This window comes from Balaenoptera musculus, chromosome 20 (genome assembly GCF_009873245.2).
Source record: "Balaenoptera musculus isolate JJ_BM4_2016_0621 chromosome 20, mBalMus1.pri.v3, whole genome shotgun sequence".
NCBI lineage: Eukaryota > Metazoa > Chordata > Mammalia > Artiodactyla > Balaenopteridae > Balaenoptera > Balaenoptera musculus.
The window spans coordinates 24211839-24237213 of record NC_045804.1 but is presented as its reverse complement, the minus strand read 5'-3'; the positions used below and the strand labels follow the sequence as shown (position 1 = coordinate 24237213).

General features: G+C 58.7%; 2 protein-coding genes across 17 annotated transcripts in view; both read left to right on the top strand.

The window, feature by feature from the left end:
- The first annotated feature begins 2721 nt into the window (after positions 1-2721).
- On the top strand, positions 2722-13440 carry SPATA20 (spermatogenesis associated 20). Of its 3 annotated transcripts, XM_036837889.1 has the most exons (17): positions 2726-2824; positions 3347-3531; positions 3781-3960; positions 4073-4137; positions 4321-4475; positions 4554-4697; positions 4798-4999; positions 5376-5506; positions 5598-5702; positions 5927-6001; positions 6103-6312; positions 6394-6586; positions 6919-7087; positions 7369-7580; positions 9375-9574; positions 10409-10489; positions 10660-13440. In XM_036837889.1, exons 3-17 carry the CDS (start codon positions 3836-3838, stop codon positions 10828-10830), a joined length of 2238 nt encoding a protein of 745 aa, XP_036693784.1. In that variant the 5' UTR covers positions 2726-2824; positions 3347-3531; positions 3781-3835; the 3' UTR covers positions 10831-13440. The 3 variants fall into 3 exon arrangements, with proteins under 3 accessions (XP_036693782.1, XP_036693784.1, XP_036693783.1); XM_036837887.1 differs by lacking the exon at positions 3347-3531 and having other exon boundaries at positions 2722-2824; positions 10660-11021; XM_036837888.1 differs by lacking the exon at positions 2726-2824 and having other exon boundaries at positions 3530-3650; positions 10660-11018.
- Positions 13441-16210: 2770 nt separating this feature from the next.
- CACNA1G (calcium voltage-gated channel subunit alpha1 G) overlaps positions 16211-25375 on the top strand; it is a 63009-nt gene continuing 53844 nt past the window's right edge. For 12 of the 14 annotated variants that reach the window (XM_036837228.1, XM_036837230.1, XM_036837226.1 and 9 more), the window contains exons 1-4: positions 16495-16736; positions 23868-23979; positions 24143-24276; positions 24672-24769. In XM_036837228.1, the coding sequence (XP_036693123.1) occupies positions 16495-16736; positions 23868-23979; positions 24143-24276; positions 24672-24769 (586 nt within the window). Of the gene's footprint in view, positions 16737-23867; positions 23980-24142; positions 24277-24636; positions 24770-25375 lie in introns of those variants that run through there. The other 2 variants (XM_036837223.1, XM_036837234.1) reach the window with 2 other exon arrangements.

Genomic DNA, 25375 nt, shown 5'->3' with positions numbered 1-25375 from the left:
TAAATTACTTAACCTCTCTATGACTGTGCCTCCATTTCCTTACTTGTCAAATGGGAACAAGAGTTCCTTCCTTATGAGGTTGCTGTGTGGCTCCTCCCAGGCCAGTGTCCATTCAGCACAGGATCCACCCTGTTCAGAGACTAACCATGAGGAATGAACCTGCAATACCCCTCATTCCTGGTTTTGCCAGGCAGTACCCAGACCCATCCATCTTCTGCACAAACCCGGGAGATCTCCATCCTTCTTGGTCACTGACCCACCTTTCGCCCCTCCTCAGCCTGGGTCCTCCTCTTCTAAACTGGCTCTCCCTGTGGACACCGCTTCCCTAAGGACTCCCAAGGGGTGCTGTTTTGCTTCCCACCAAGAGGAGGTTGGTAGTCTGGCTCCCCATTTTGCTCTGGACCATCTTTCTCCTGGAAGACCCCTCCCTCCTTGGAGACTGGAGCCACCTGGAGTCCTGCCTCCTCACGCCTGGGGCTGCGCTCTACCTCATTCTTCCCGTGCCGTGGCTCATGGTCTTCTCACCCAGATGTTGCTCAATCTTATGTGATTTCATTATCCAAGAAGATGACCTCGCCACCCCTTGACGTCTCAGCTGCTCTCACCCCTGGTCACACTCTGGGGCTCGTCATCATCCTAAATTCCTCCACATTAAAGCCAGGCTTCCTGTTCTCTGATCTTAACCTCATTCCGTCCAGGGAGCACACACACCAGCCTCTCCCGCCTGCCAACCCTTCCATCACTCCACTATCCCAGCTTCTCAGAGGTCTCTCTCCTCCACATCATCGGATGCCTTCTCTCACTGAATCCTTCCCTGTGATATTTGCCATAATTAATCTCATCCAGCCTGAGAGTGTCTTTCCATCTTTCCCCTCGCATCAAGTGCCCCTCCTCTCTATGTCCCCTTTCTTCCCCCCCCCGCCACTCCAATCAGCTTCTACTGTCAGTATTACCTCCTGGAACTCATCTGCCAAGTCCACCAATGGCCTCCACGTTGCTGAAGCTAGTGGACCTTTTTCTGTCCCATCCCAGTTGGCTTCTCTAGAGTCTGACCCTCCCTCCTTGCAACTCTCTGTCCCTTTGCCTCTGGGACAACACCCTCTCCTGGTTTTCCCGTGACCCTCTGTGTCTTTCACAGGTGCACTTCTGAGTTCCTCAAGCCCGGGCCCGAGCCTATGCCTCTCCTCTCGCTGCAGTCAGCCTGGGTGATCCCACACTGTCTGCACTGAGCAGCCACTCTGATTCCTCTCTCCCACCAACCCCTCCTCTGCATTCCAGAGCCTTGTCATCTCCACACGTACATCTCAAGGACATCTCAAACCAACCGTCCAAACGGACCTCATGAACCCATGATCTGAGTCTCTCCCTGTGCCCCCTCCTCAGCAAATGCCCCCCCCATTCAGCACCAGCCCCACTCTGAACTTCACTCTTGACACCCCCCTCTCCCTTATAGACAATCCTGAGGATGTTTCCTCTTCCGCTGACCTCAAGTCCACCCCCTCTCTCCATCTCCACCTCTGCCTGGTGCAGACCTCCCAGAGCTCTCCCCTGGGTCCTGCTATGGCCTCCGAACCCCTCTGCTTCACTCTTGTCTCTTTCCAGTCCATTCTCCACCAGGAAACTGGAGGGACCTTTCCAAAATGCAGGGTCACTCCCCTGACTAAAGCCCTTCCACAGCTTTCTTCTGCTTTCATCAGTAACCAAACTCCCGCTCACAGTTCAAGACCTGGCCCCTGCCTTCCTCCTCCGCAGCCTCACAACCTCACCTACCATCTCTCTTCCCTGTGCTCTCTGCCCTGCAGCCATGCTGGCTTCTGCAGTTCCTCAGCCCTGACTCACTGCTATGCCACAGGGCCTTTGCACGTCTGTTCCTCTTGCTTCCCCAGCATTTCCCCCATGCTCTCTCCAGAATCCATCCTCTCGTTCTTCGAAGGCTGCTACACAAATGTGATTTCCTTAGGGAGGCCTTCCCCCCTCGTCTCTCCCACCAGACCAGTTTCCTTGTGATACCTAGTCATGGCACTTCTCACAGTGGGTGGTTGTACATTCATTTGTCTGGTTGTCTGATTGACTTCTGCCTCCCTCATCAGACTGAGAGCAACACAAGAGCAGGAGCCTGGTCCCCCTCTGCCCACCGTTGTACTTAACAGAGTGCCTGCTAGGCGACGGGCACTCAATAAATGTTGACTGAATGTAGCAAATGAGACGTGTGTAAAGTACCTGATAGGACATAAAGTTGGCTCATTATTATTATTCAGGGAAGGCTTCCTGGAGGGGGTGGGGTTTGAGCAGGACCTTGAGGCCCTGGGGAGTGGGGGGTGGGCAGAGCAAAGGCAAAGCTCCTGGCTTGGAGGGTCTGGACAAGCCACACCTTTGCCTCTCGCCTCATTTCTCATTTGTAAAACGGGCAAGGGTTGGATAAAATGACAGGAGGCTCAGAGCTTTCCACGGCCCTGGCATCCTCACAGCCCTCCATCTTCTTCTCAAGAGGGTTAACCCCCACAGCTGGTCTAGATCCAGCCTAGTCGGCCCAGTTTTGTGCACAGACCCGTGTCCTCCCAAGTCCGGGCTATCCGGTCTGCAGTCCCTCGGTCGACCACCGGGCGGCGCTCGGAGACCAGCCGCGTGGCCTGCGGTCCCCGCGAAGATGCACCGCGGCTTGTCGGGTGCCCGGGCCCGCCCCTCGCAGCCTCCCTCCCGCCCTCCCTTCCTGTCCGCGGCGTCCGGGCCGTCGGCCGCCAGCAGCCATGCAGGGCGCGCGGGCCTGGCGGTGCCGCGGCCTCTTGCTGACCCGCGCCGCGCCGGGCCTCGCCGCGAGCCGCAGGTACGCGCGGGCAAGGGGGCCGCTCTGGCGCCCTGCGCCAGCGGGGCCCCGGGGCCAGTCTTCCCGGCGCTGGTCCCCTGTGCCTGCCCGGCCACCTCCCCACGCCCGACCCCGTGCCTACCTCCCCGAGTCCGCTCCCTAGACCTGGCCCAGACAGTAACCCCCTCCTCCCTTCCTCCCCTCCAGCTGCAGGGCTAGCTTGCCCCAGGGATTCTGTTCTGACACCACCTCCTGGAAGCCTTCCTTGAACCCCAATGCTGGGCCAAGGGTCCTTGTCCAGAAGCACCCTGGGCTGGCCTGTCACAGTCCTTAATGCTGCAGGGGCCTGTCATTACTTAGGCCTGCCTTACGGTGCCACTGTCCCAGACGGAGCCCCCTGAGATGAGGGCCAGTTTCTGATTCTTTGGGGGTCATGGGGTGTCTGGCACAGGACCTCGCCCCCCAGAAGTGCCCAGTGGGTGGATGTTGAATGAGGGAGTCCCTGATGCCGAGTTTCTTCTCATTGCCCCTCACCTGGCCCAGTCCCACACCCAGCAGCCGGCAGCCTCCCTGCCCAGATCACACCCAGGCAGGCATGCCAGAGGGATACCTCCAGCCCAGCCACCCTGGGGTGGGGCCCGGTGAGGGGAAAAGAATGGAGCCTGAAGGACCATTCCACCCACTGTGACTCGCCCTGACCTCACAGTCATCACCCTTCCCACCGCCAGGTCTGAGAAGTTGGGGGAGACTAACCTGGCAGGGGGCCCCCAATGAGCCACCTTTCTTCACCCCCCCAAAAACACAAGGGGGAGCGCAAAGGCCACGGTCTCCCCCGTGGTTCAGAAAGGTGGGTTGGGCTGGGAACGGGGGGGTTCCAGAAGGGGTGCCAGAGGGCAGGGTGGGGTCAGGTGAGCCTCTGGGGTCGGTGTAGGGGGAGGCGGTGGACACTCCTCGCCTGACCCGCCTGCCCACGACAGGGGTAGCTCCTCCCGGGACAAGGACCGAAGCGTGACGGTCAGTAGTTCAGTGCCCATGCCGGCTGGAGGGAAGGGGAGCCGGACTAACTGCTCTCAGCCCACACCCCAGAAAGTCCCCAACCGCCTGATCAGTGAGAAGTCACCGCACCTCCTGCAACATGCCTACAACCCTGTGGACTGGTGAGTCCCTCTCCTGATGCCCTCTCGGGGCAGCTGGACCCTCACCCCTCCTACCCCCCACTGCCCACCCCCGCCCGGGCTAGTGAGTGATGCCCCACCCTGCCGGGCCTAGGTACCCCTGGGGGCAGGAAGCCTTCGACAAGGCCAGGAAAGAAGACAAGCCAATTTTCCTTTCAGGTACTGCACCCACCTTCCCTGGGCTGGGCGAGGGGAGTGGTGGTGGGTAAGGGAAGGGTTCCCTGGGCCTGGGGGCCTCCCAGGAAACTACAGGCCAGGGCCTCTCTGGCTCAGCTGCGACCCTTTGGCTGGCCCCCCTCTGACCAGTCACTGGTCCCCCCTGGCCCCGTGACCCCATTCCAGTGGGGTATTCCACCTGCCACTGGTGCCACATGATGGAGGAGGAGTCCTTCCAGAACGAGGAGATTGGCCGCCTGCTCAATGAGGACTTTGTCAGCGTGAAGGTTGACCGGGAAGAGCGGCCCGATGTGGACAAAGTGTATATGACCTTTGTGCAGGTGAGTGGTCTTCCCGGGGAGGAGTGGTTGCCCGTGCACGTGGGGCCGCTCCCCTCACCTTGGCCCTCTCTCCGCCAGGCCACCAGCAGTGGCGGGGGCTGGCCCATGAGTGTGTGGTTGACTCCCAACCTACAGCCCTTTGTGGGGGGCACCTATTTCCCCCCTGAGGATGGCTTGACCCGAGTTGGCTTCCGCACAGTGTTGATGAGGATTCGGGAGCAGGTGGGTGTGCGCTGGGGAGTGGGGGGCCGGGGGGTCAAGGGTGAGGGAACAAGGGCCCCCACCCTGTGCTGACCTCCAGGTCTGCCCCTGCCACCCATAGTGGAAACAGAACAAGAGTACCCTGCTGGAAAACAGCCAGCGTGTCACCGCAGCTCTGCTGGCCCGGTCGGAGATCAGCATGGGTGACCGCCAGCTGCCACCCTCTGCTGCCACCATGAACAGCCGCTGCTTCCAGCAACTGGACGAGGGCTATGATGAGGAGTATGGCGGCTTCGCCGAGGCCCCCAAGTTCCCCACGCCAGGTCAGTGCCCCCCGCCCCGTGACCGCTCCAGCCCCGGCCTGGCCTTCTGAAGCCTACCCTAGTAAGTGATCTCCTGACTCTCGTCTTGCTTATTAACTTCCCACTCTCCTGTCTGGCCAGTGACCATCTGAGCCCCAGCCTGTCTGTCAGTAGCTATCTAGTGAAGCCCTGACTTCTGGTCTTAGCAGGGACCCTCCAACGCTGACCTAGGTAATGATCACCTGTCCTGTGGGTTGACCTCCTGACCCTCAGCCTGTCCAGAGAGACTGCCTGTTGAGTGAACCCCTAACCCCAGCCTGGCCAAAGTCCTGATCACCCAGATCTCGGCCCGTTTGTCCTCCCCGGTCTCTCACCCGCGTGCTCTCGGTGTCTGCAGTGATCTTGAGCTTCCTGTTCTCCTACTGGCTCAGCCATCGGCTAACTCAGGATGGCTCTCGGGCCCAGCAGATGGCCTTGCACACCCTGAAGATGATGGCCAACGGGGGCATCCGAGACCATGTGGGGCAGGTGAGGGGGGGATAGGCATTCCCTGGAGAGGGCAGTGGGGTGTGGGCAGCATCTGGGATCGGCCTCCAGCCCCACGTTCCTCCTGGCACAGGGCTTCCACCGCTACTCCACGGACCGCCAGTGGCACGTCCCCCACTTTGAGAAGATGCTGTATGACCAGGCACAGCTCACGGTGGCCTATTCACAGGCCTTCCAGGTGACCCCTGATCCCAGCCCAGAGCAGAGACCCAGTCTGTCCACCTACACCTGGCTGCCCCTTTGCAGGGCTTTCCTGGTGACTTGTGGCTCTCCCTTAACCTCACCCCTAATTCTCTCTCATATGTCCACTACCCAGCTTCCCTCCCTACCTTCCTGGGAGAACGCTGAGTGCCCCCTTGTACCTAGCTTTCTCTGCTTACAGCCTCCTTCCTTCCCACTCAGATCTCTGGTGACGAGTTCTACTCCGAAGTTGCCAAAGGCATCCTGCAGTACGTGGCTCGGAACCTGAGTCACCGGGTGTGTGTCCACTAAGGCAGGCGGGTCTGGCTGCGGGAGGGCTCGGGGCCTCCACTGGCTGCCCTGAAGGCTGGGGCCAGCCAACTCTCCCCTCCCCACAGTCTGGAGGTTTCTACAGTGCAGAGGATGCGGACTCGCCCCCGGAGCGGGGCATGCGGCCCAAAGAGGGTGCCTTCTACGTGTGGACAGTCAAAGAGGTCCAGCAGCTCCTCCCCGAGCCCGTGCTGGGCGCCACCGAGCCTCTGACCTCGGGCCAGCTCCTCATGAAGCACTATGGGCTCACGGAGGCCGGCAGCATCAGCCCCAGTCAGGTGAGGACTGCTGGGTCCCGGGAGGGGTCCTGAAGCCGGACAGGCAAGTGGACTCCCTCGGACAAGGGCTGTTTTCTTCAGGACCCAAAGGGGGAGCTGCAGGGCCAGAACGTGCTGACCGTCCGGTATTCACTGGAGCTGACTGCTGCCCGCTTTGGCCTGGAAGTGGAGGCCGTACGGACCTTACTCAACTCAGGCCTCGAGAAGCTTTTCCAGGCCCGGAAACATCGGCCGAAGCCGCACCTGGACAGCAAGATGTTGGCGGCCTGGAACGGTGGGGTGACTGTTTCTGAGGCCTGATCCGTTTATAGAATTACCCTTCATAAGGGCCCTTATGTATGATAGGCACCTGCTAAATAGTAATTCTTCCTTTATCAGGTTCATTGTCCTTAATTTACAAATGAGCAAACTGAGGCCTAGAGAGTTACGGTAATCCACCCGAGGTCACACACAGGGAAAGGAGCCCAGCTCTGCCTGGCACTGGAGCTCAAACTCTTACCCGCTTACCCTATTGCTCCAGGGAGGTGTCAGAGCTTGGGGGGCTGGGATGGACATACCGGGAGGGCCCCGACCGGCGTCACAACCACCCGTGTCTCCTACCTCCAGGACTGATGGTATCTGGCTTTGCCGTGACCGGGGCTGTCCTGGGCCAGGAGAGGCTGATCAACTACGCCATCAGTGGTGCCAAGTTCCTGAAGCGGCACATGTTTGACGTGGCCAGTGGCCGCCTAATGCGGACCTGCTATGCAGGCTCTGGGGGGACCGTGGAGCACAGGTGGGGGGCCGGGCAGTCCGGGAAGGCTTGCCTCCTTGGGCATCCCATGCTTCTCTCTGCCCCTCTTCTCCTCTCTGGGTGGGCAACTAGTCCTGGCTCTGCTTTCTGCCCACTATGAGCTCTTAACTTCCCTGGGACCATTTGCTCATCTGGGAAATGGGCTAATGGGACCTACCCAAGAGCTAGATTTTGAGGGTTAAACAAAAGCACATGAAAAGGGCCTCCTCTGTGAAAGCCCCTCTCTCCCTGTCCTGTCTCCTCCCCAATGCCTGTCCCCCCAGCAACCCGCCCTGCTGGGGCTTCCTGGAGGACTACGCCTTCGTGGTGCGGGGCCTGCTGGACTTGTACGAGGCTTCACAGGAGAGCGCGTGGCTCGAGTGGGCTCTGCGGCTGCAGGACACGCAGGACAGGCTCTTCTGGGACTCCCGGGGTGGCGGCTACTTCTGCAGTGAGGCTGAGCTGGGGGCTGGCCTGCCCCTGCGTCTGAAGGACGGTCAGTGAGGATGTGGAGCCGGCCTGGGGTCCTGCTTGGTTTTCCCTGGGGGAGGCGTAAGTGCAGTGTGGTGGTGAAGCGCCAGCATGGGCAGGGGCCAGGCCCTCCTGGGCTCACATCTTTACCACTCATTAACCGAGTGACGTTGGGCTGGTCTTGTTGCATTTCAGAGCCTCAGATTCTTTTTTTTTTTTAACGAATCAATTAAATTAATTAATTAATTTAGTTTTGGTTGCGTTGGGTCTTCGTTGCTGCATGCGGGCTTTCTCTAGTTGGGGCGAGCAGGGGCTACTCTTTGTTGTGGCGCGCGGGCTTCTCATTGCGGTGGCTTCTCTTGCTGCGGAGCACGGGCTCTAGGCGCGCGAGTTTCAGTAGTTGTGGCTCACGGGCTCTAGAGCGCAGGCTCAGTAGTTGTGGCACATGGGCTTCGTTGCTTCGCGGCATGTGGCATCTCCCCGGACCAGGGCTCAAACCTGTGTCTCCTGCATTGGCAGGCGGATTCTTAAACACTGCGCCACCAGGGAAGTCCCCTCAGATTCTTAATATGCAAAATGGAGCTAATGTTGGCATTCCCTTACATGGTTGACATGAAGATTAATGTAGCTCTTCTGTGAGCATGCTTAGTGGCAGTAAGTGGCATGCCTAGATAGATTGAACAAGGCCAGCTTCATCCCTACCCTCATAAAGCTTACTGTTCAGTAAGGGAGACAACTAACAGACAGTAATATTTAAAGCAAACACGCACACACAAATACATAGTTAAAATTGTGAGTGCCATGGAGAAGTAGGAGCTGCCCACCATGTACCCTGTTCCTGACTTTTCTCAGTGGCATTTAGCATCACTTGATGCCTCTGGTCTGTTAATGGTCTCTCCCCCAACTCAGATGTAAGCGTCTTGGAGGCAGGATGTTGTCACTGCTTTATCCCCAGGATCTAGCGCAGGCCTGGTACAGAATTAGGTGCTCAATAAACGTTAGCTGAATGACTGAAAGGGCTCTGAGAGAACAACGGTGGGGCCCAACTCAGCCGGGGAGTCATTCAACCAAGGACTGGAGGGCAAGATGGGGCCATGTGACCCTGGAGGAGCAGGAGAGGGATTTCAGGTGGAGGGAACAGCCTGTGAGAGGCTCTGAGTGGGCAGCCTGTGCCCTGGAGGACAGGGCAGGCAGAGGTCAGCGTGTGAGGGGAGGATGCCCAGATGGGGCTGGATCCCTGCAGGGTCTTGTAGGTGTGGCAAGGAGTGGAAGGCTCTGGTGAGTTTTGAGTGGGTTGTGATTTGCTGTGGTTTAGGTTTAAGAATGTTACTCCGACCGACGGTGGAGAAGGGAATGGGGGCAGGGGAAACAGGGCGGCCAGGTAGGAAGCCGTGAGTGGCGTTAGTCCAGGAAAGCGTCAGCAAAGGCCCAGACAAGGTAGAAGTACGAGATGGGACAAGTGGTCAGGTTGGATCTATTCTGGCCACAGACCCTGCAGATTCACGATGGATTAGAAGTGGGAGGTGAGGGAGACGGAGGGAGGGGTAGCTGGGTCGCTGGATGGAGGTATCAGCAGGGAGATTGGGGAGCCTGGGGACCAACAGCTCAGCCTGGGGCAGGTGGAGTTGAGGATGCGTGTGAGTGCGCAAAGGGTCAGTAACTGCTGGGGTCAGCATTACACTCTCAGACCTGGGGCAGGAGCCGGTGGGCAGGGACTCCTCCACGCCATCCCTCCAGCTGCCCTGGCCACAGTCCTGGAGCAGGGTCCTGGGACCCAATGACCCCCCGTCTCAGCCCTTGCCCCCCATGCACCCTGCAGACCAGGATGGTGCAGAGCCCAGCGCCAACTCCATGTCGGCCCATAACCTGCTTCGGCTGCACGGCTTCACAGGCCACAAGGACTGGATGGACAAGTGTGTTTTCCTGTTGACCGCCTTCTCTGAGCGCATGCGCCGTGTCCCCGTGGCGTTGCCTGAGATGGTCCGCGCCCTCTCAGCCCACCAGCAGACCCTCAAGCAGGTGGGGCACTTGGGCAGGGACTCTGGGTGGGAGGGGAGCCGCGGCTGCAATAGAGACATGGAGTGGAGTTCCTGGGGCTGTCCCCAGAGCTCAGGTCCATGAATGTGTGGCCTTGTGTGAGTGTGTGTAGAGGTATCTCTGAGGGAATGTCTGTAAGGCTGCTCTGTGCAGGTGGAGGGGTCTGTGTGAGTGTGTGTCTGAAGCAGGCCTCCGGCAGGTGCCTATATGAGCACCTGTGACTGGGGCTCTCAGAGGAAGGGGTTAAATATGGGTCCCTGTGGTTGCTGAAGTGTTTCTCTGAGGCTTCTGTGTGCTTCTGTGCTTCTCTGTGTGCCTCTGTGTGTCGGTATAGTTGGGTCAGCGGTATAGTGTGTGCAGGTATATGCTTGTCTGTGTGTAAGTCCCTGTGTGTTGTTGCTGTGCGTGTGCCTCTGGATGTGTATGACTCTGGAGGGAGGTATGTGACTGTGCCTGCCTTTCTGAGTGTGTGCTGGTGTGAGTGTTCACTAGTACGTGATTACTGGTCTCTGTGTGTATGCCCCGTGTTCAGGTTTGCCTGCTTATATTTGCATGTTTGCCTGCTTATATTTGCATGTTTGCCTATATATCTCTGCCTCTGTGTGTGTGTGTGTGTGTGTGTGTATGTACGTGTTCTCACCTGCTGAGCAGTGAATCCGATGCGGCCTCCTGGCAGCTGGTCTGGGGGATGCTGAGCTGAGTCCCCATTTCTTCTTAGGCATATAGGGTGGCTGGCAGGAGGATGGGGAAGCCCTGGTAGGTCTGGGTCCAGCCCCTCTGCACCTGTCACTGGAGTTACCTTTCTGTTCTGGCCAGATCGTGATCTGTGGAGACCCCCAGGCCAAGGACACCAAGGCTCTGTTGCAGTGTGTCCACTCCATCTACATCCCTAACAAGGTTTGGTCTGTGAGCCTGGCCCCACCCTCTGCCTCCCCTGCCAGGGCCCCCTCCCCTCCTCAGCTCCCCAGTATCTCCGGCTCCTTTGAAAGCCTGGGGAGAAGACACCCACTAGTGGGCCCTGCCGGTGTCCCAGTGCCCCCAGGTGACCCTCTCTGCCACTCTCCCAGGTGCTGATTCTGGCTGATGGGGACCCCTCGAGCTTCCTATCCCGCCAGCTGCCTTTCCTGAGTACCCTGCGACGGCTAGAAGACCAGGCCACTGCCTACGTGTGTGAGAACCAGGCCTGCTCGATGCCCATCACCGAGCCCTGTGAACTACGGAAACTGCTACGTCAGTGACTGCCTCCCCCACCTCGGGCTGGGGCAGAAGGTGGAGCTTCCCAGCCGGCCAGAGACTCAGGCCCTGCAGGGCCCTGCAGAACCTGCGGCCACCCTTGAGCACACTGTCACCAGGTGACCTTGGCCATCCTCGCTGACCCACCATGGGCACCCACTTACCCTGGAATAAACCTAACAGCGTCCTGCGGGAACCTCAGGGCCTCAGCCTTGCTTATAAGAGAGGGGCCTCGGGCTCCAGCATGGGAGTCAGCAGCCCAGAGCCCCTTTTCTGGGAGCCCCTAGCTGCCCCCTCTGCCTCCTTGGATTCCTCTTTCACCTTCAAAGGTCACCAGGCTGACTCTGCCCCGCTCTATGGACATGGCAACCTGAGTGAAGCTGAGGTCAGGGGACCAGTAATGACCACCAGTGGTGGGGGTGTGTACTTGCACGGGAGGGGAAAGGCCAATCCTTGCCCTCAGGAAGGGTTAAGAAAGGGGCCTGCCCTCCCTTCCTATGGTCTCCTCCAATTTTAAGCTGGGGAAGGGGCAGGGGGATGCTTCATATAAGCTTTTATTTTTCATGGAATTTGCATGTGTTCTGGTCCATTATGGGAGCTGCTCTTATCAGGACCAAGGACATTTCTTTTAGGGTATCTGTCCAGCTCCCAGCCTTCCTGCAGGAGGTCATATGGTCCATCCCCCTGCCCTCACTTAAGTCCAGGGAAAGAGGTTTCTTTCATTTGGAGCATCTGTTGGGTTGGAAGTCCTTCTCCAAACCTGAGTCCTTCCTGCCGTAGGGAAAGCCTCTGCCTTCCTGTGATCTCCTCCTGTTCCCTCAGTGTTGGGAGATGCTCACAAGCCCCATCCTTGGCACCCAACATCTTCATAGGCCCTGGAAACCCCATCTAGTTTTCACCAGGGGGAGGGGACTGGGAAGCATGCTTTGGGAAGGGCAAGTGTAGGATAATGGGGCTGCCCCCCAACCCTGGGCCCTTTGGGGGTCTGATGAGCCTAGGCACCCTTGTAGCCCCAGAGCCAAGCAGTAGAGAGAGCCAGAAGAGGCCGCTAGAGATGAGATCTGAATGGGACAACTGCTTGTGGGGACAGCAGCAGTGGGGAGGAGCGGGGCTGGAAGGAGCTGGGAGACTGGACTGAATCACTCCAAGGTCTGCTCAGGACCACAGCCACCCCCTGCACACTGTCAATCATAGCCACATGTGGTCAACGGGACCCAGGTCTGGGCAGCTGGGCCCTTGGTGCAAGCCACCGGCCCATCTGGGGAGGATTAGGGCTCCAACCAATAAGGTAAACTGTCCCCTTTCTGGCTGGACCCTGCTCAGCCTGGCCAGGAAGTCTGGGGGCTGGGCAAGCAGAGTCTGATCTGGGGGGCAGTAAGGAGGGAGGGTGGAGCATGGTGAAGCACAGGTAGCCTTTTTGGCAGCCCAGCCCTGGCTTTGGAAAGGTCTAGGCAGTTTGCAGAGTCCTCTTGCCTCAGTCGTCCCATTGACCCTCATGAATGAGGTGGCAAGGCAGGTACCTTTGGCCTCATATGGATAGATGTTCAAGGCTCAGAGAGGGTAAGAGCCTGGCCTGAAACCGTTCAACATATCTCATTCTTTCTGGGGTCTTCAGCGTGCAGTAAAGACCACTAAGGCTTCCTCTTCCCCCAGGAGGTCCAGCTGTGAAGGAGGGTGCATTTGGTGTTTTCTGCCCCTCCATCCCATCTTCCTTCTGCTCTGTGTCTCCTCTTTTCCATCCCCTGGTATCAGGCATGTGCCTGACAATGGGATTTAGTAAACGGGTTCAGGGGAAGGAGTTAGGGCCTTAAAGGGTTAGTTCTCTTGGGAGTGCTTGCATTTTCTAAAGAGGGCAGGGCTGAGCATAAGTCTTGCTCAGATGTGGGGTTTTAAGTCTTCAGCTTCTCCTCTCCTTTGCTGGTCCCTCTTGTTCTGCTGGTATGCTCCTTGTTCTGCTGGTAGGACTGTCCTGGAGGAGCTGTGGGCCAGGGCCGTTGAAGACAGGGCCTCATAGTTTGGGCAGTCACTTAAGTAATTTCATCACCTCCTGGAGCCTCAGTTTCCTTATCTAAAAAATACCACCCAACTCCCAGCTCCCACCCAGCCACCAACTCCCAAGGCTGTGAGTTGACTAAATAGGACAGTGTATCATTGCTGAGCAGAGAGCATCACCTATGGGAAGATTCTCTTAGTTCCTGAGGGAGCCATACTGGCTGTGAGGGATGTGTAAATGGGAGCGGGCTGGAGGGGCTGGTGGAGCAGGACCTATATGGGTGTTCTCCCTTAAAATCAGAGATCTTAGACAACTCTTAGACCAGCTGCGACCCAAAGAAAGGAATTTCTTATCCCTCCCATTCCCCCTGTCTGCCTGAGGTTATTTATTCATCTAACAGAGATTTATTAAGCACCTACTATGTGCCAAACTGGTGAGCAAAATGGAAATAGCCCCTGCCCTCAGGGAACGTAGGGCCTAGAGGGGAAGAGAGCCATTTCTTACAAATACAGACATAAGCCCGGGCTGGGCCAAGTGCTCTGAGGTTATGGACTCTGGTCTGATCCAGAACTGTGTCCTCAGAACCTTGGCGCTTAGTAGGCACTGTGATACTTGCTCAAAGAAGGCTGCCCTGAGGAGGTGATGTCAGAGCTGAGGCTTGGAGGGTGGGAGTTAAAGATGGTTTCATGGCTTCCTTTGCCTTCTTCCTGGGTCCTGTCTCCCTCCTAACCTCCTCCACTCAGGCCAACAGTGAGCATCTCTGACAGGGATATCAGAATCTCCTGGTGTCCTGCACAGGCCTTAGGTGGCCCCGATCACTGGGATGATTTGCCCAGATGGTGCATGTATCTGCCCCCCTTTTTGCATATGTTCTAGAACTGAGTTCAGCCCAGAGATGGGGGTTAGGGGGTGGTCTGGATGGTGGATGAAGGTGTGGGGCCTGCTGACCATCAGGAAACCTGACCATTGGGCTGGGCAAGCCTCTCTGGCCTCATTTTCCCCTCTGTTAAGAGGGAATGATTAGAGTCACTACCTATGGTGCCAGCCGTGGGGGCCTCTTGATCCTATCTGGGAAGGGCAGGCCACTAGGCAGACTGCGGACCAGCGAGAGGGAAGGTGTCAGACACGAGGGCAAACCATAAATAGGCCCCTCTCCCAGAAGACCACTGAGAGTTCAAGACTGGCGCGGGCACACGCGGAATGAGGGCAGAGACTCCCGCCAGGAGAGAAAGGCACTTAAGGGAACTGCTCATTAGCATGAAATGCAGATGAGCCCGGCCTCATTTGCACAACTCGGCGCCGGATTCGGCGAAAGGGCAACCTGGGAGGCAGCAGCCGCTCTGCCCTCCCTACTGCACTCCCCGCAACCCGCCCGGGAGGGAGCTGAGACACGCACCCCACTCGGCGGGAGCCGTGGGTGGCGCAGCCCTAGGAGAGCGAAAAACGCCAGGGAGTCGGGGGTGGGGGTGGGGGGATGGCGGGTGTAGGAGGTCATCCGGTCCATCCCTCTGCCTCTCCTCAGTGGCGTAAGCGGCCGCGAAGTCTCAGGAGAGGGAACTAACTGACTTGCTTGGTTCCGCTGTGTCTACCTCCCGCAGAGGTGGGGAAGCGCTTCCCGACGTCTTAATCCTCGATACCCTCCCCGCCCCACTTCACCCCAGCGCCCAGAACTCCGCTCCCGGGTACCCACAGCCTCTAGGGGTAGAGCTGGCGGCAAGAGGGAGCTGGGGCAGAGAGAGCCGGGGGACTCAGGAAAGAGAGGCGGGAGGAGGGCCGGGGTACACGTGCGCGCGCGCGCGTGGGTAGCAGCAGACCATCGAGGACCAGCTCCTGGTAGGGTGGAGATGTGCAAGGAGAGTAGCCCCGCCAATCTCCTGTCCTGCGGACAGCCTCCGCATAAGCCATTTTGGAACTCGGGAATGAGAAACTGAGGCACGGAGTGGGGGCTTGGTGAAACTTTGCAGGTTAAGAGTCGGTAAAGCCCAGATCTATGCTTCTACCTCCTCCCACACACTCGAGACCCTGGCAGGTCCCTTCGCAGGAACATCCCTCTGCTCCGCAGCTGCTCTTGGAGATCCGGGGTCTGGGTCCCGCGTGACCTGCCTGGGGCCATGTGTTCAAGCACGAAGCCCTCTCCTGAAGCTCAGGAGTGTCAACATGAGATCAGGGTCAGAGGGTTAGGGTTAGGAGATTAGGGTCAAAGTCGCAGAAATGGACCTGGGAGGAGGAACAGCAAGCTCAAGAGGTTGGTGGAGGCCACGCCCAGACCTTGACTGCCTCAGCCTTCCCTGGGCTCCGCCCGTTTTCCTAAGACCAGCCTCCTCCAGCCTGAAGCCCTACCCCCGGGAGTTCCCGCTCCGCTCGCCCCTTCCTCAGTCCCGCTCCCAGGCTCAACTCCAGGGTGGGATATTAATCCGGTAGAGACCCAGGATTTCGCTCTGGGACCCTGGTCACACCCCTCACACCGGGCTGTCTGCCTTCCTTCTGCACCAGGCCCGCCCAGAGCTGAGCCCCGCCCTCCGGCTGCGGTCCAATTCTGGGGTCTTGGACAAAGGATGCCCGGGGGCCGGCGGCGCTATCCCGGGACCCCGCGCCAAATACTCTGATTCCCTGGGGCTCCCTCCAGAGGAGTCCCAGAGCCCCCACTGGCCAATAAGAAAGTGGGTTCGGTCTGGGTAGCCGTCTAATTGGCTCCAGTCTTCGGGAGCGGACACCAGTGCCAAGGGGAGGGGAGAGGGGCGGTCCCGGGCTTTGGGGTGGGAACCGGATTCCAGCTGTGGCTCTCTCCCCGGCGCCCCCGCCCGCACTGCCACGGCAGCCGGCCAATGGGAGTGCGGCTCGGGGCCGGCGGCGCGCGGCGATTGGCTGCGAGGCTGGCTGGGGAGAGGCGGGGCCGAGGCTTGAAGTTGGAGTGAGGGATCCAGCTGTGGTGTGCGCCGGGCTCCTCGCCGCCGCTTTCGCTTGCTCGCTCCGCGTCTCGGCCGGAGGAGGAGGCAGTGGTGCCGGCGACAGCTACGGCAGCGGCACCCACCGCGGCGGCTGCGGCGGCGGCATCTCCGCCTCCACCCCCGCCCGGGACGGCCCCCTACCACCTCCCCGCCCCTCCTGGACCGTGAGCCCGCCGCCGGGTGGAGAAAGGAGCCTCCCCCAACCCCCTCCAAACCCACCCCCAAAGAGATTCCTCCTCCCCTCCCCCGCCGCCGCTGGCGCGGAGCCGGGACGATGCTGACCCCTTAGATCCTGCTCCAGCTGCGCCGCGGGAAGAGGGGGCGCCCCTCTCCGGCCCCCCCCCACCCTCCACCCCCCTTCTCTCTCCCCCTTTTGGGGCCGCTTCGCCGAAGGTAGTGCCGAATCTGGCGACCGGAGCCTGGGCGCGAAGCGAAGAAGCCGGAACAAAGTGAGGGGGAGCCGGCCGGCTGGCCCGGGGGGGCCCAGAAGCCCTGGGGAAGCGGGACTCGCGCCGGGCGGGGCTTCCCTGCGACCCGGCGCCCCGCGGGCAGCATGCCCCTGCGGGCAGGGGGAGCTGGGCTGAACTGGCCCCCCCGGGGGCTCAGCCTGCGCCCTAGAGCTCCCCAGATGCGCCCCCGCCGGGGCCCCCCGGTTGCGTGAGGACACCTTCTCTGAGGGGCGCCCCTTGCCCCTCTCGAAACCACCCGGGGCCCCAGCTGGCCAGAGGATGGACGAGGAGGAGGATGGAGCGGGCGCCGAGGAGTCAGGACAGCCCCGGAGCTTCATGCGGCTCAACGACCTGTCGGGGGCCGGGGGCCGGCCGGGGCCGGGGTCGGCGGAAAAGGATCCGGGCAGCGCGGACTCCGAGGCGGAGGGGCTGCCATACCCTGCACTGGCCCCGGTGGTTTTCTTCTACTTGAGCCAGGACAGCCGCCCGCGGAGCTGGTGTCTCCGCACGGTCTGTAACCCATATCCTCCGGGGCACGACCGCCGGGCTGGGGGGCCGCAGGGGGGCGGGCCGCGCCGCCTGAGGGGACCAAAAGCCAGGTGAGTCGGAGAAGTGAGCCCGGAAGGTGGGCAGATGAGAGGGGGGCTGCAAAGGAGGGAAGGGGGCTTCAGAGTAGGAGCGGAGACGGGAGTAGGTTTGGCTGACACCCCAGGCGAGCCCCACCTCGGTACCCACACCTTAGTCCTCCTTGGGGGGTTGGGATCCAGGCCAGGAAAAGAGAGGAGACGTGCCCTACTGGTGTGCAGCTGGATGCTCTCCAGATGTGGGCAGGGGAGGGTCGTCATCCTCCAGATGTGGGGAGCTTCGGGAGCCTGGGAGCTCTATTCCGCCCGCCGCCGGTTAGCGAGCTGGGTTTGGTTTCCGAGTTTGGGGGGTGGGGTGGGGAGGAAGCTGCGGGGACGGGGGAGGGGGGGGACCGCAATCTCCTGGGTTTCCCTCCTGCCCCAGCTCCAAAGTTTGCGGTGGATTTTAGGGTCTGATTCCCCCACCCCACCCCACCGGCACCCGCCCCGACCTGGTCCTTGAGGCTGACGTTTTTACTGCCCCTGAGGGAGATGTTGGGGGGCGGGGACCAGGTCCTAACCCCCCCACCCTCACCCCGCGGGTTGGAGGCACAATAAGGAGATTCCGGCGGCGGCTGATGTCAGGAGTGCAGAATGAGAAAAAGATGTGATGGAGGAAAGCCGTCTGCCCCCAGAGCCGGGGTAGAGACCCTTTCAGTAGGAGCCCAATGCTCAGAGTGCCTCCCTTTTCCCCAGTTCTTTATTCAATGCGGGGTGCTTAAGGTTGGGTTGGGGAGTTTTGTGCCAGATTTTTTCTTGTGGAGGGAAAGACTGTGGTAAGAGCTTTGGCAAGCGGGGGATGGGATTAAACCGGTCCAAGTTATCCATCCCTTTTCTATGGGAGTGCTCCCGCCTGATTGCAGAGCAGGTATGGGAGACCGCAGCCTTCCAAGAAACTACTGGGGGGACAGTGAGACTCTGAGCTGGTTCACTGGGGAAGACTCGGGTCCACCACCCCATGTGTACTCCTTGGATAGGTTTGTGGAATGCAAGCCCCACATCCCAGGGGGATAGATTTAGCACTGCCCTCTATCCTCTTCCCCGTCATGAATTGCATGGGAGACCCCAGCCCCCTAATCCCCACGGCCTCTCCCCCTTAGCCCCTAGCACAAAGCACTGCTTGACTAATGCCTAGCTCCAGGCTGCGTTAGGTCCCGCCACTGCCGGAAGGGAAGGGGGGGTACGCTGCCATCCCTGGTCTTGACAGCTTCTCCTGGCACTTTCCTCCCAGCTCAGAGGCTCTTTTGGACTCAGGGTGGGAGACGTCGGGTCTCCCTTGTAACCCCTAAGAGCCCAACCGGGACTCTGCTTTGGGGAAGGGGGGGAGCTTGGCACCGCCCTCACTCTCTGCAGCTCTGCTGCCTCTAGTGCGCAAAGCAGGGATGTGAGCTTGGGTCCCCCCCAACCCCCATCCTCTACACCCTGTGGGTCTTTAGGAAGCTCCCCTCGTCGCACGCTCTCTCCATCCCCCGCCCTTCCTTTCTCTCTGAGCTGCAGAAATAGAGGGCTGCCTCCAAGGTGTGTGGACCTGCTGAGCTGGCACATCTTGCCCACTCCGCCCCTCCCCACCCCCCCGGCAACCCCAGGCCACTTTCTCAGGGGTAGAGATGGGGAACAAATGTCTCTGAAAAGAACAGGCTCAGGGCATCCCTCCTCTCTGCAGCTAATCACCCACCTTCTCCATGAATGTAAAAAAGCACCAGACCTGTCCCCTCCTTCTCAGGAGCCCCCCGGGGGTGTGTGTGTGTGGTGGTGGGGGACTGTGTGTAGAGAAATCTTCTCTCCCTTTTCCCTCCAAAACAACACAGACCTCTTGGCTAGCATATCCCCACCTGCCCTATCTTCAGGTGCTAGTGGATGGTCTGGGGTCAGATTCCTTCCTTGAGGTGTTCTGGGAGGGGGCAGTTGGAGAGGGCTGGAATGACGGAAGAGAGGTGGAGGCCCAGTGCTCATCTTGGGAGGGGGGAGCAGGCTTCCCGCTAGGGTGGTGGGAGTCTGGGGTGAGGGGCATTAGCATCGCTCGGTCTGGACAGCCCGCTAAGCCTGGATTGGCTGAGGATGGGTGGAGAACAATTTCTTGGTAACGGGGCTGCCTGAGATGTGCCCTCACCACTCTCATCACACCCATGTATCAAGGGAAACCTATGTTTTTCACTGCTGGAGGGGTTCTGGACTGACTTTTGGGCCTCAGTCTTTCCCTCTCTCTTTTTGGTATCTGCGAGGCTTCCCTTGGCTGCACCTCTGGGCCTGAGGGACATAAGGACACCTCCTCTCAACTAACTGAAGCTAGTTAGGCTCTTCTTGGCATGCTTCTCAGCCCCTTCCTCTCTTAGCCTCTTTAAGAAACCAGGTTTCCTAGAGAGGAGATCTAGACCCAGGTGGGAAGTGGTGTGTAAGTGAGTGTGTGAGTGTGTGTGTGTGTTGGGGAGGGAGGGATGGCAGCAAAAGGAAGGAGGGTCTCGGAAGTGGTACTGGGGAGACTGGGGGTTCACGGTCAGAGTCAGAAAGGCCCCCCTCCTCCCCGGCTATAGGGGAGAGAGTGTGTTGGACTTTCCAGTATGTGTTTCTTCAAGTGGGAGGGAGTGCGTTTCCCCTCCCGGGAAGGAGATCCTGACCATTCCCTCCCCGGCTGTTGTGTCACATCTGGAAGTTTGTGTAGGAGTTTCTCCAAGCTCAGAGCCCAGCACAGCTTTTTCTCATTTGGAAATCACAGGCTGGCATTTGGGATGCCGAGAGGGGGAGTGGGAAGGGGGCCAGAGGGGGAGAAGGGAGCCTGCCAGGAGTGGGGGGAGGAGAAGGGGGAGGCCTGAACAGCAGGAGCCCTAATGGCTTCCAGAAGTGAGTGTGAGTGTGTGATCACTGTGTGTGTCTGAGAGTGTGTGCGTCTGGAGGGGAGGGGGCACCAGGCATCTCTGGAGCTTTCCTCGCCACTGTCCCAGTGTCCCAAGTTCCCCTGTCTCTCTTACCTAGGGAGAAATCTCCATTTTGGTCCTCAGAGGAAATGGAAGGGGGGTGTTCTTCCTGTCTCCTCACCAATTCCCTCCTCTCATTTTCAAACCCAAGGCTCTCCAGAGGGAGTTCTGGGGAGAAGGGCTGGGGCTGCAGCACTGAACTGGGCTGAGGGGGCCAGAACACCTCCTGGCACTCTTTCTGTCCAGGCCCACCTTCCTTCTTGGCCACATACACACTCTGCTCCACGGAACTGTCAGGGGACTCCCCATCATGGAGAGTGCCAGTTGGAGCCATTCCTGGGATTACCCCCACCACACAGCCCCCCTTCACCCCTTGCCTGCTCCCGCCCCAGCTCTCACCCCGCCCTGCCTGCCTCAGCCAGGATGGCGACAGACACAACTGCTCACACACGCAGACATACACACACACACACTCACACACGCAGACATACACACACACATACACACAGAGAGTCACAGACGTTTGAATCAGCTTTCTGGCCTATTTCCCCTCCCAAAGATTCCAGCGGGCCAGCTCTCTTGTGTCTCTGTGTCTCTCGTCTCTGTCTCTGGGTGGGGCTGGCTGCCTTTCTTCGGGCTGCAGTTTTCAGTTCAGCTGGAAACCTCCCTCCCCACACACCCACACTCTGGAGCGGTCGGCGGGCAGACCACCGGGAAACAGGCTTGTGGGAGTCAGGGGGGGCTCGGCTGGGGGAATCCCCTTTTCAGCCTCCCTAGCAGGAGCCCCCTCCTGAGCCCCTAGATCTCACCCCACTCTGGGGAATGCTGAATCCCATAGACACCAGCCTCTCCGGGGGTGAATGAGGCAAGCACCCCACCTTCCCAACGAGTAGTAGGAGGCCAGGATTCCTGGGTCCAGGCCCTTTACCTCTTCAGTGCTCCTAGGTCTCAGATTAGCAGGCTCCTAGCAGAGAATGGGACAGCTGGGGGGCCTGCTTCCCTTCTCAGTCATGCTCTGCCCTGAGCCCCCGTGCCCCTGGAGGTGGTCCAGCCCTCCTCCCTCCTCATTCTACCTTCCTCTCCCTTATAGCTGCCCAACTAGGCAAGGGCTCTAGATAAAGCCCCACAGAGAGGACTAAGTTGTCAGATAACATGCTCTAGTTCTCTCTCCTGGAGGGAGAAGAGGAGGAGGGATGGAAGTGGGGTTCCTCACCCTGCCATTTCCTTTTTTCTCTGCTTTTGATGGTGGGTTGTGGGGAGACGAAAGATCCTCACTTCTCCTACCCACCTCCCCCTTTGGGATCCACTCCAGCCCGGACAGTCACCATAGCAACAGTAGACATGTGACTGCACAGGTCTCATAGTCACTATGGCAACCAATGTCCCCCATTCCCTTGGTTGCCATGGGGATTTGTCACATGGTTCCCCCCAACCTGATAACCTGTGGGTCTCCCCACTTACCCTTCCCTGCGTGAGGACAAGACAGCAGCCTGGGTAAGGGGAGTTCATATGTGAGGGGGGGGTCCCTTTAATTACCATGGCAACAAATCCACACCACCTGGTGACACATCCTCCTGTTGTTATGGCAACAGAGGAACATGGCACAGTGACATACGGCCATATTCCCAAGGAAATGAGCCCTACCCTGAGAAGGGTAAAAGACCCCCCACCCTCATTAATTATTCCTTAATTCAGATTGTCCCAAATTTGCCTGTGCCTTGGTGTTTTCCCTGTCCATGTATGTTTACCTATAGGGAAAGGGGAGAGGTGAGAGTGGCAGGATGTACCCGGGAGTAAGGTGAATTGCCAAGAAGGCTCTTGAGAAGGGGCTTCTGTGGTTAAGAGCTGGAGGTGGGGTTATTTGGAGGCAGACTCTGGCTATAAGAAGCCTCAGTGTGAGCATGTGTAAGGTGGGGACAGAAAGAGGGACAGCTCCTTTATGGTGTCACTTCTCCCCCCACCCCCACTCATCATCAGTTCATCACTATTGAAGCAAACAAGGTAGGAAAACATGAATGGGGAGATACATCTGGCTTCTAGGCAGGGAGGTTGATTGACTGATTGACTCATTCATTCATTCATTCACTCTTCCCATGTATTGAGCATCTGCTACATGCCAGGCACTACTCTAAGCTCTGTAGGGGCTTGGGTGTAACAGAGTGCCCGTGCCTCAGCGAGGGAGACGAGACAAGGGCACAGATGACATGGTGGACTCACTGCCATTAGAGGGGTCCAAACAGGTGTCCCGGGAGCCCCTCTTCCCAGGAGAACTACCCACCTGTCCCTATGTAGAGACATCTGCTCATATGGGTCCCTTCCAGAACCCTCTTCCCTACAGAGGAGAGGAGGGGGCTAGGTTGGGGAAAGCAGGCCAGTTCTTGAAGGTAATCGTGTCCTTCCCTTTTCAGATGATGGTCCCAAAGGAGCTCCCTCCCTGTCCCCTTTTTTCCAGGCTGACCCCTGGCTGACCCTTATTCTGGGGATAGATCCACTGGGCTCCGGCTCCACTCAGGAAAACAGCTCCATGGAAACAGAGCACTCTTTTTATTTCCCCCTTCCATCAACTTACCCCAAAAGCCTAGCATTTTTTTTTTAACTCTTATTCCTGTGAGGATGTAAGATTAGGGAAATTGTAGTGCCTTGGGCATTTAGGGTACCTGCTGGTGGGAAGGGATGTGAGTCTGAGGGAAAAGGGCCTGGGTGACAGGAGGGGGCAGGAGGGCTTTGAGGTGATTGAGTGTGGGCTCCCGGAGAGGGGGTGTGGTCTGAGGTTCAGGACAGAGATGGGGTATGGCTGGGATCAGCTTCAAGGTAAGTCCTTGGGTCCGTGGCCAAAGCCTTCTCACTCTAGAAGTGGAGTTATGACAGGAAGATTCCATCTGCTCTGGGCGCTCTCTGTCTCACTGAGTCTGGCTTGGTGGGTTGTGCTGTGGGCTGCCATGACACCCTCCCCACCTCCATCCTCAAGGCCTTCTCCTTCCCCTGGCCCCCCACTCTCTGCTTGTTTCTAACCTCTTTACTCTTCCCCACCCCTCTCATGTTTTCCTTGAGAAAACAGGATGCTTGGTCACTTATCTGTGAGTCTGGTGCCCAGAACTCTCTAAGGTCCGGAGGCCATTTTCTACATCCTCCTGTAGATGGGCTGGAAGTGAGCCCCTTAATGAAATCCACTCTGTGGAAAGACTCAGGTTTTAGAAAGACCCCTCTCTCCCCCTTGTTGCAAAACAGAGTCTGTTGGTCCAGGGTGGGGCTTTGCTGGAAGCCATGAGAAGGTGTGATGGTGGCGTAGTCTGTATACAGGGTACCGTCTGCTCTGCACAGGCTGGGGGCTTATGTCCAGCGCAGGGCCTGGTGTGTAGTGGGTCCTCATTATTTAACTGTGTGAATGTGTCTGGAGGCCATCTGAGGGCTTTGAGAGGCCAGGGGCTGGCTGGGGGAGAGGCAGCCTGAGGCTCCAGTTCTGTGGTGCTTGTCTGCCTCGGCCTGTCTGTCTGGGGCCAGTGCGGTCGTGACAACCCCTTCCCTGCAGCCTAAGCAGCTATGGAAGCTGCTATCCCAGATCAGAAGCTTGGAAAGCTCGGTCTCATCTGGGTCTCTCCTGTGACCTTCAGCACATGACTTCTGGGCCTCAGTTTCCTTGGGTTCTGGGGAAGAAGGTGATCTAGCCCGGATATTTCTCGGGGCTGTTGTGAGCATCCAATGTGGCATGCTGTGAAAGTGCTTGGTAAACTGTAAGGCAAGCATAATCCGACTTTAGGTTTGTGTCACACATTCACATACATTATCTCATTTGCTTCTCACATTTTCCCTGTGAGGTAGGGAGAATAAGATTCAGATTCAGCAGCAAACTCTTGGTGCCTGGCATTTCCACAAGCACGATCGATTTTATCCCCCAAATGGCTTGTGCAAATAGTCAGGGTATTTGTGGCTTTTCCTACTTTACAGAAGAGGAAGCTGGGTCCAGAGAGGTGAGATGAGCCGAGGTGGGACCAGCTGGTTACACCTGGCTGCCCCTCAGATGGGGTTGGCAGGTCAGGCAGTGGGAGGTGCCTGGGCAGGGCGTGGGGGCCCGGGCTCAGCTCCACCCTGGCCAGCTGTTTCCTTGACCGCCTGGTACCTGGTTTGAGCGCATCAGCATGTTGGTCATCCTTCTCAACTGTGTGACCCTGGGCATGTTCCGGCCGTGTGAAGACATCGCCTGTGACTCCCAGCGCTGCCGGATTCTGCAGGTAAGCATGTGTGTGGTGGCGGGAGGGGTAGCTCCTGATCTTTATAACCCTGACACCTTCTCTGCAAGAGGCCCTGAGCCCAGAGGAGGGGGTGGGGGTGGGGTAGGGGGGTGTTCCCCCCCCCCCTTTTCTCAGTTTCAGCAGCCTCTTGTCCCCACATCAGGCCTTTGATGACTTCATCTTTGCCTTCTTCGCTGTGGAGATGGTAGTGAAGATGGTGGCCTTGGGCATCTTTGGGAAAAAGTGTTACCTGGGAGACACTTGGAACCGGCTTGACTTTTTCATCGTCATTGCAGGGTGAGGGCCTGGGCTTGGAGCAGGAGAGCGAAGGATCAGATTGGTCCCTTCCCCAGGGCCAGTTCTAGGCCCGGCCCCCTCCCCCAGCCCAGCTACAGTGCTGCTTTCTCCCTGGCTGTCCACCAAGGGTCCGGGGCTGTCCTATAGTGCTTGAGCCAGTACTTCTCTGAATTCCAAGGCCCCTCCATCCACACCCTCCTCTGTTCATTCTCTGATAAGGAGTCTGTCCTTGGCTTAGGGGTGGCCTTGCCCCCAGGGAGAGAGCTGGCTTTTCAGGGTCCCTTGGTGGAGGGGGAGGACTCCTGCCCCACCACAGCAGGATTCCTCATTGACCTCTTTTGACCCCCACGGCGGCCTCAGACTCAAAGGGCCTCCCTTTGGGCCCCTCCCTGCAGGATGCTGGAGTATTCGCTGGACCTGCAGAACGTCAGCTTCTCAGCTGTCAGGACAGTCCGTGTGCTGCGACCGCTCAGGGCCATTAACCGGGTGCCCAGTGAGTGACCCCTCGTTCCTCGGCCCCCGGGCGGAGAACCCCAAGAGGAGATATGGGAATCTCAGACCCCACCCCTACCTCCTGGCCACTCACAGGCCTCATGGGGGCCTGGAACACTGAGGCAAGCCCCCTGAGAGAAGGGCTCAGTGGGGAGCTGGGTCGCTGGAGCCCAAGGGAGCCCCCACCCGGGCTGCGGCCCCTTCCCCCTCATTTCAGCCTGATTTTAGGTCAGAGTCTCAGGAATGTCCCAGATGACCCCTTCCCTTCAGCTAGACCACCCTCCCTCCAGTGGAATAGGGGCGGGTGGGAGCAGGGTGGAGAGGCTGGCAGGCCAGGAGGAGTGGGTGCAAAGTGGGATGGCCTTTTCTAGCCAGAACCGCCTCTCATGCGGTCTGGTTCTCGTTGGTGAGACAGCACTGGCCACACCGAGCATGACTTCTCTCAAGACGGCCGCTCCATGCCTCATCCTCACGCTTGTGTCCCCTTCCTCTTCCCACCCCCTTCCAAGCCTCTGCAGCAACTGAATGCTGGGACAATTATCTAAATTAAACCGCATTAGTTTCTGAGCCAGCCAGGCTTTGGCAGCTCCAGCTCCCCTTGCATCCC

What these genes read in the sequence shown, in the direction of transcription:
- SPATA20 (XM_036837887.1), top strand. Translation starts at nt 2,748, where the DNA reads ATGCAGGGCGCGCGGGCCTGGCGGTGCCGCGGCCTCTTGCTGACCCGC. An exon ending in TGTATATGACCTTTGTGCAG is followed by an intron (nt 4,476 to 4,553) that starts GTGAGTGGTCTT and finishes TCTCTCCGCCAG; the next exon opens with GCCACCAGCAGTGGCGGGGG. An exon ending in CCATCTACATCCCTAACAAG is followed by an intron (nt 10,490 to 10,659) that starts GTTTGGTCTGTG and finishes CCACTCTCCCAG; the next exon opens with GTGCTGATTCTGGCTGATGG.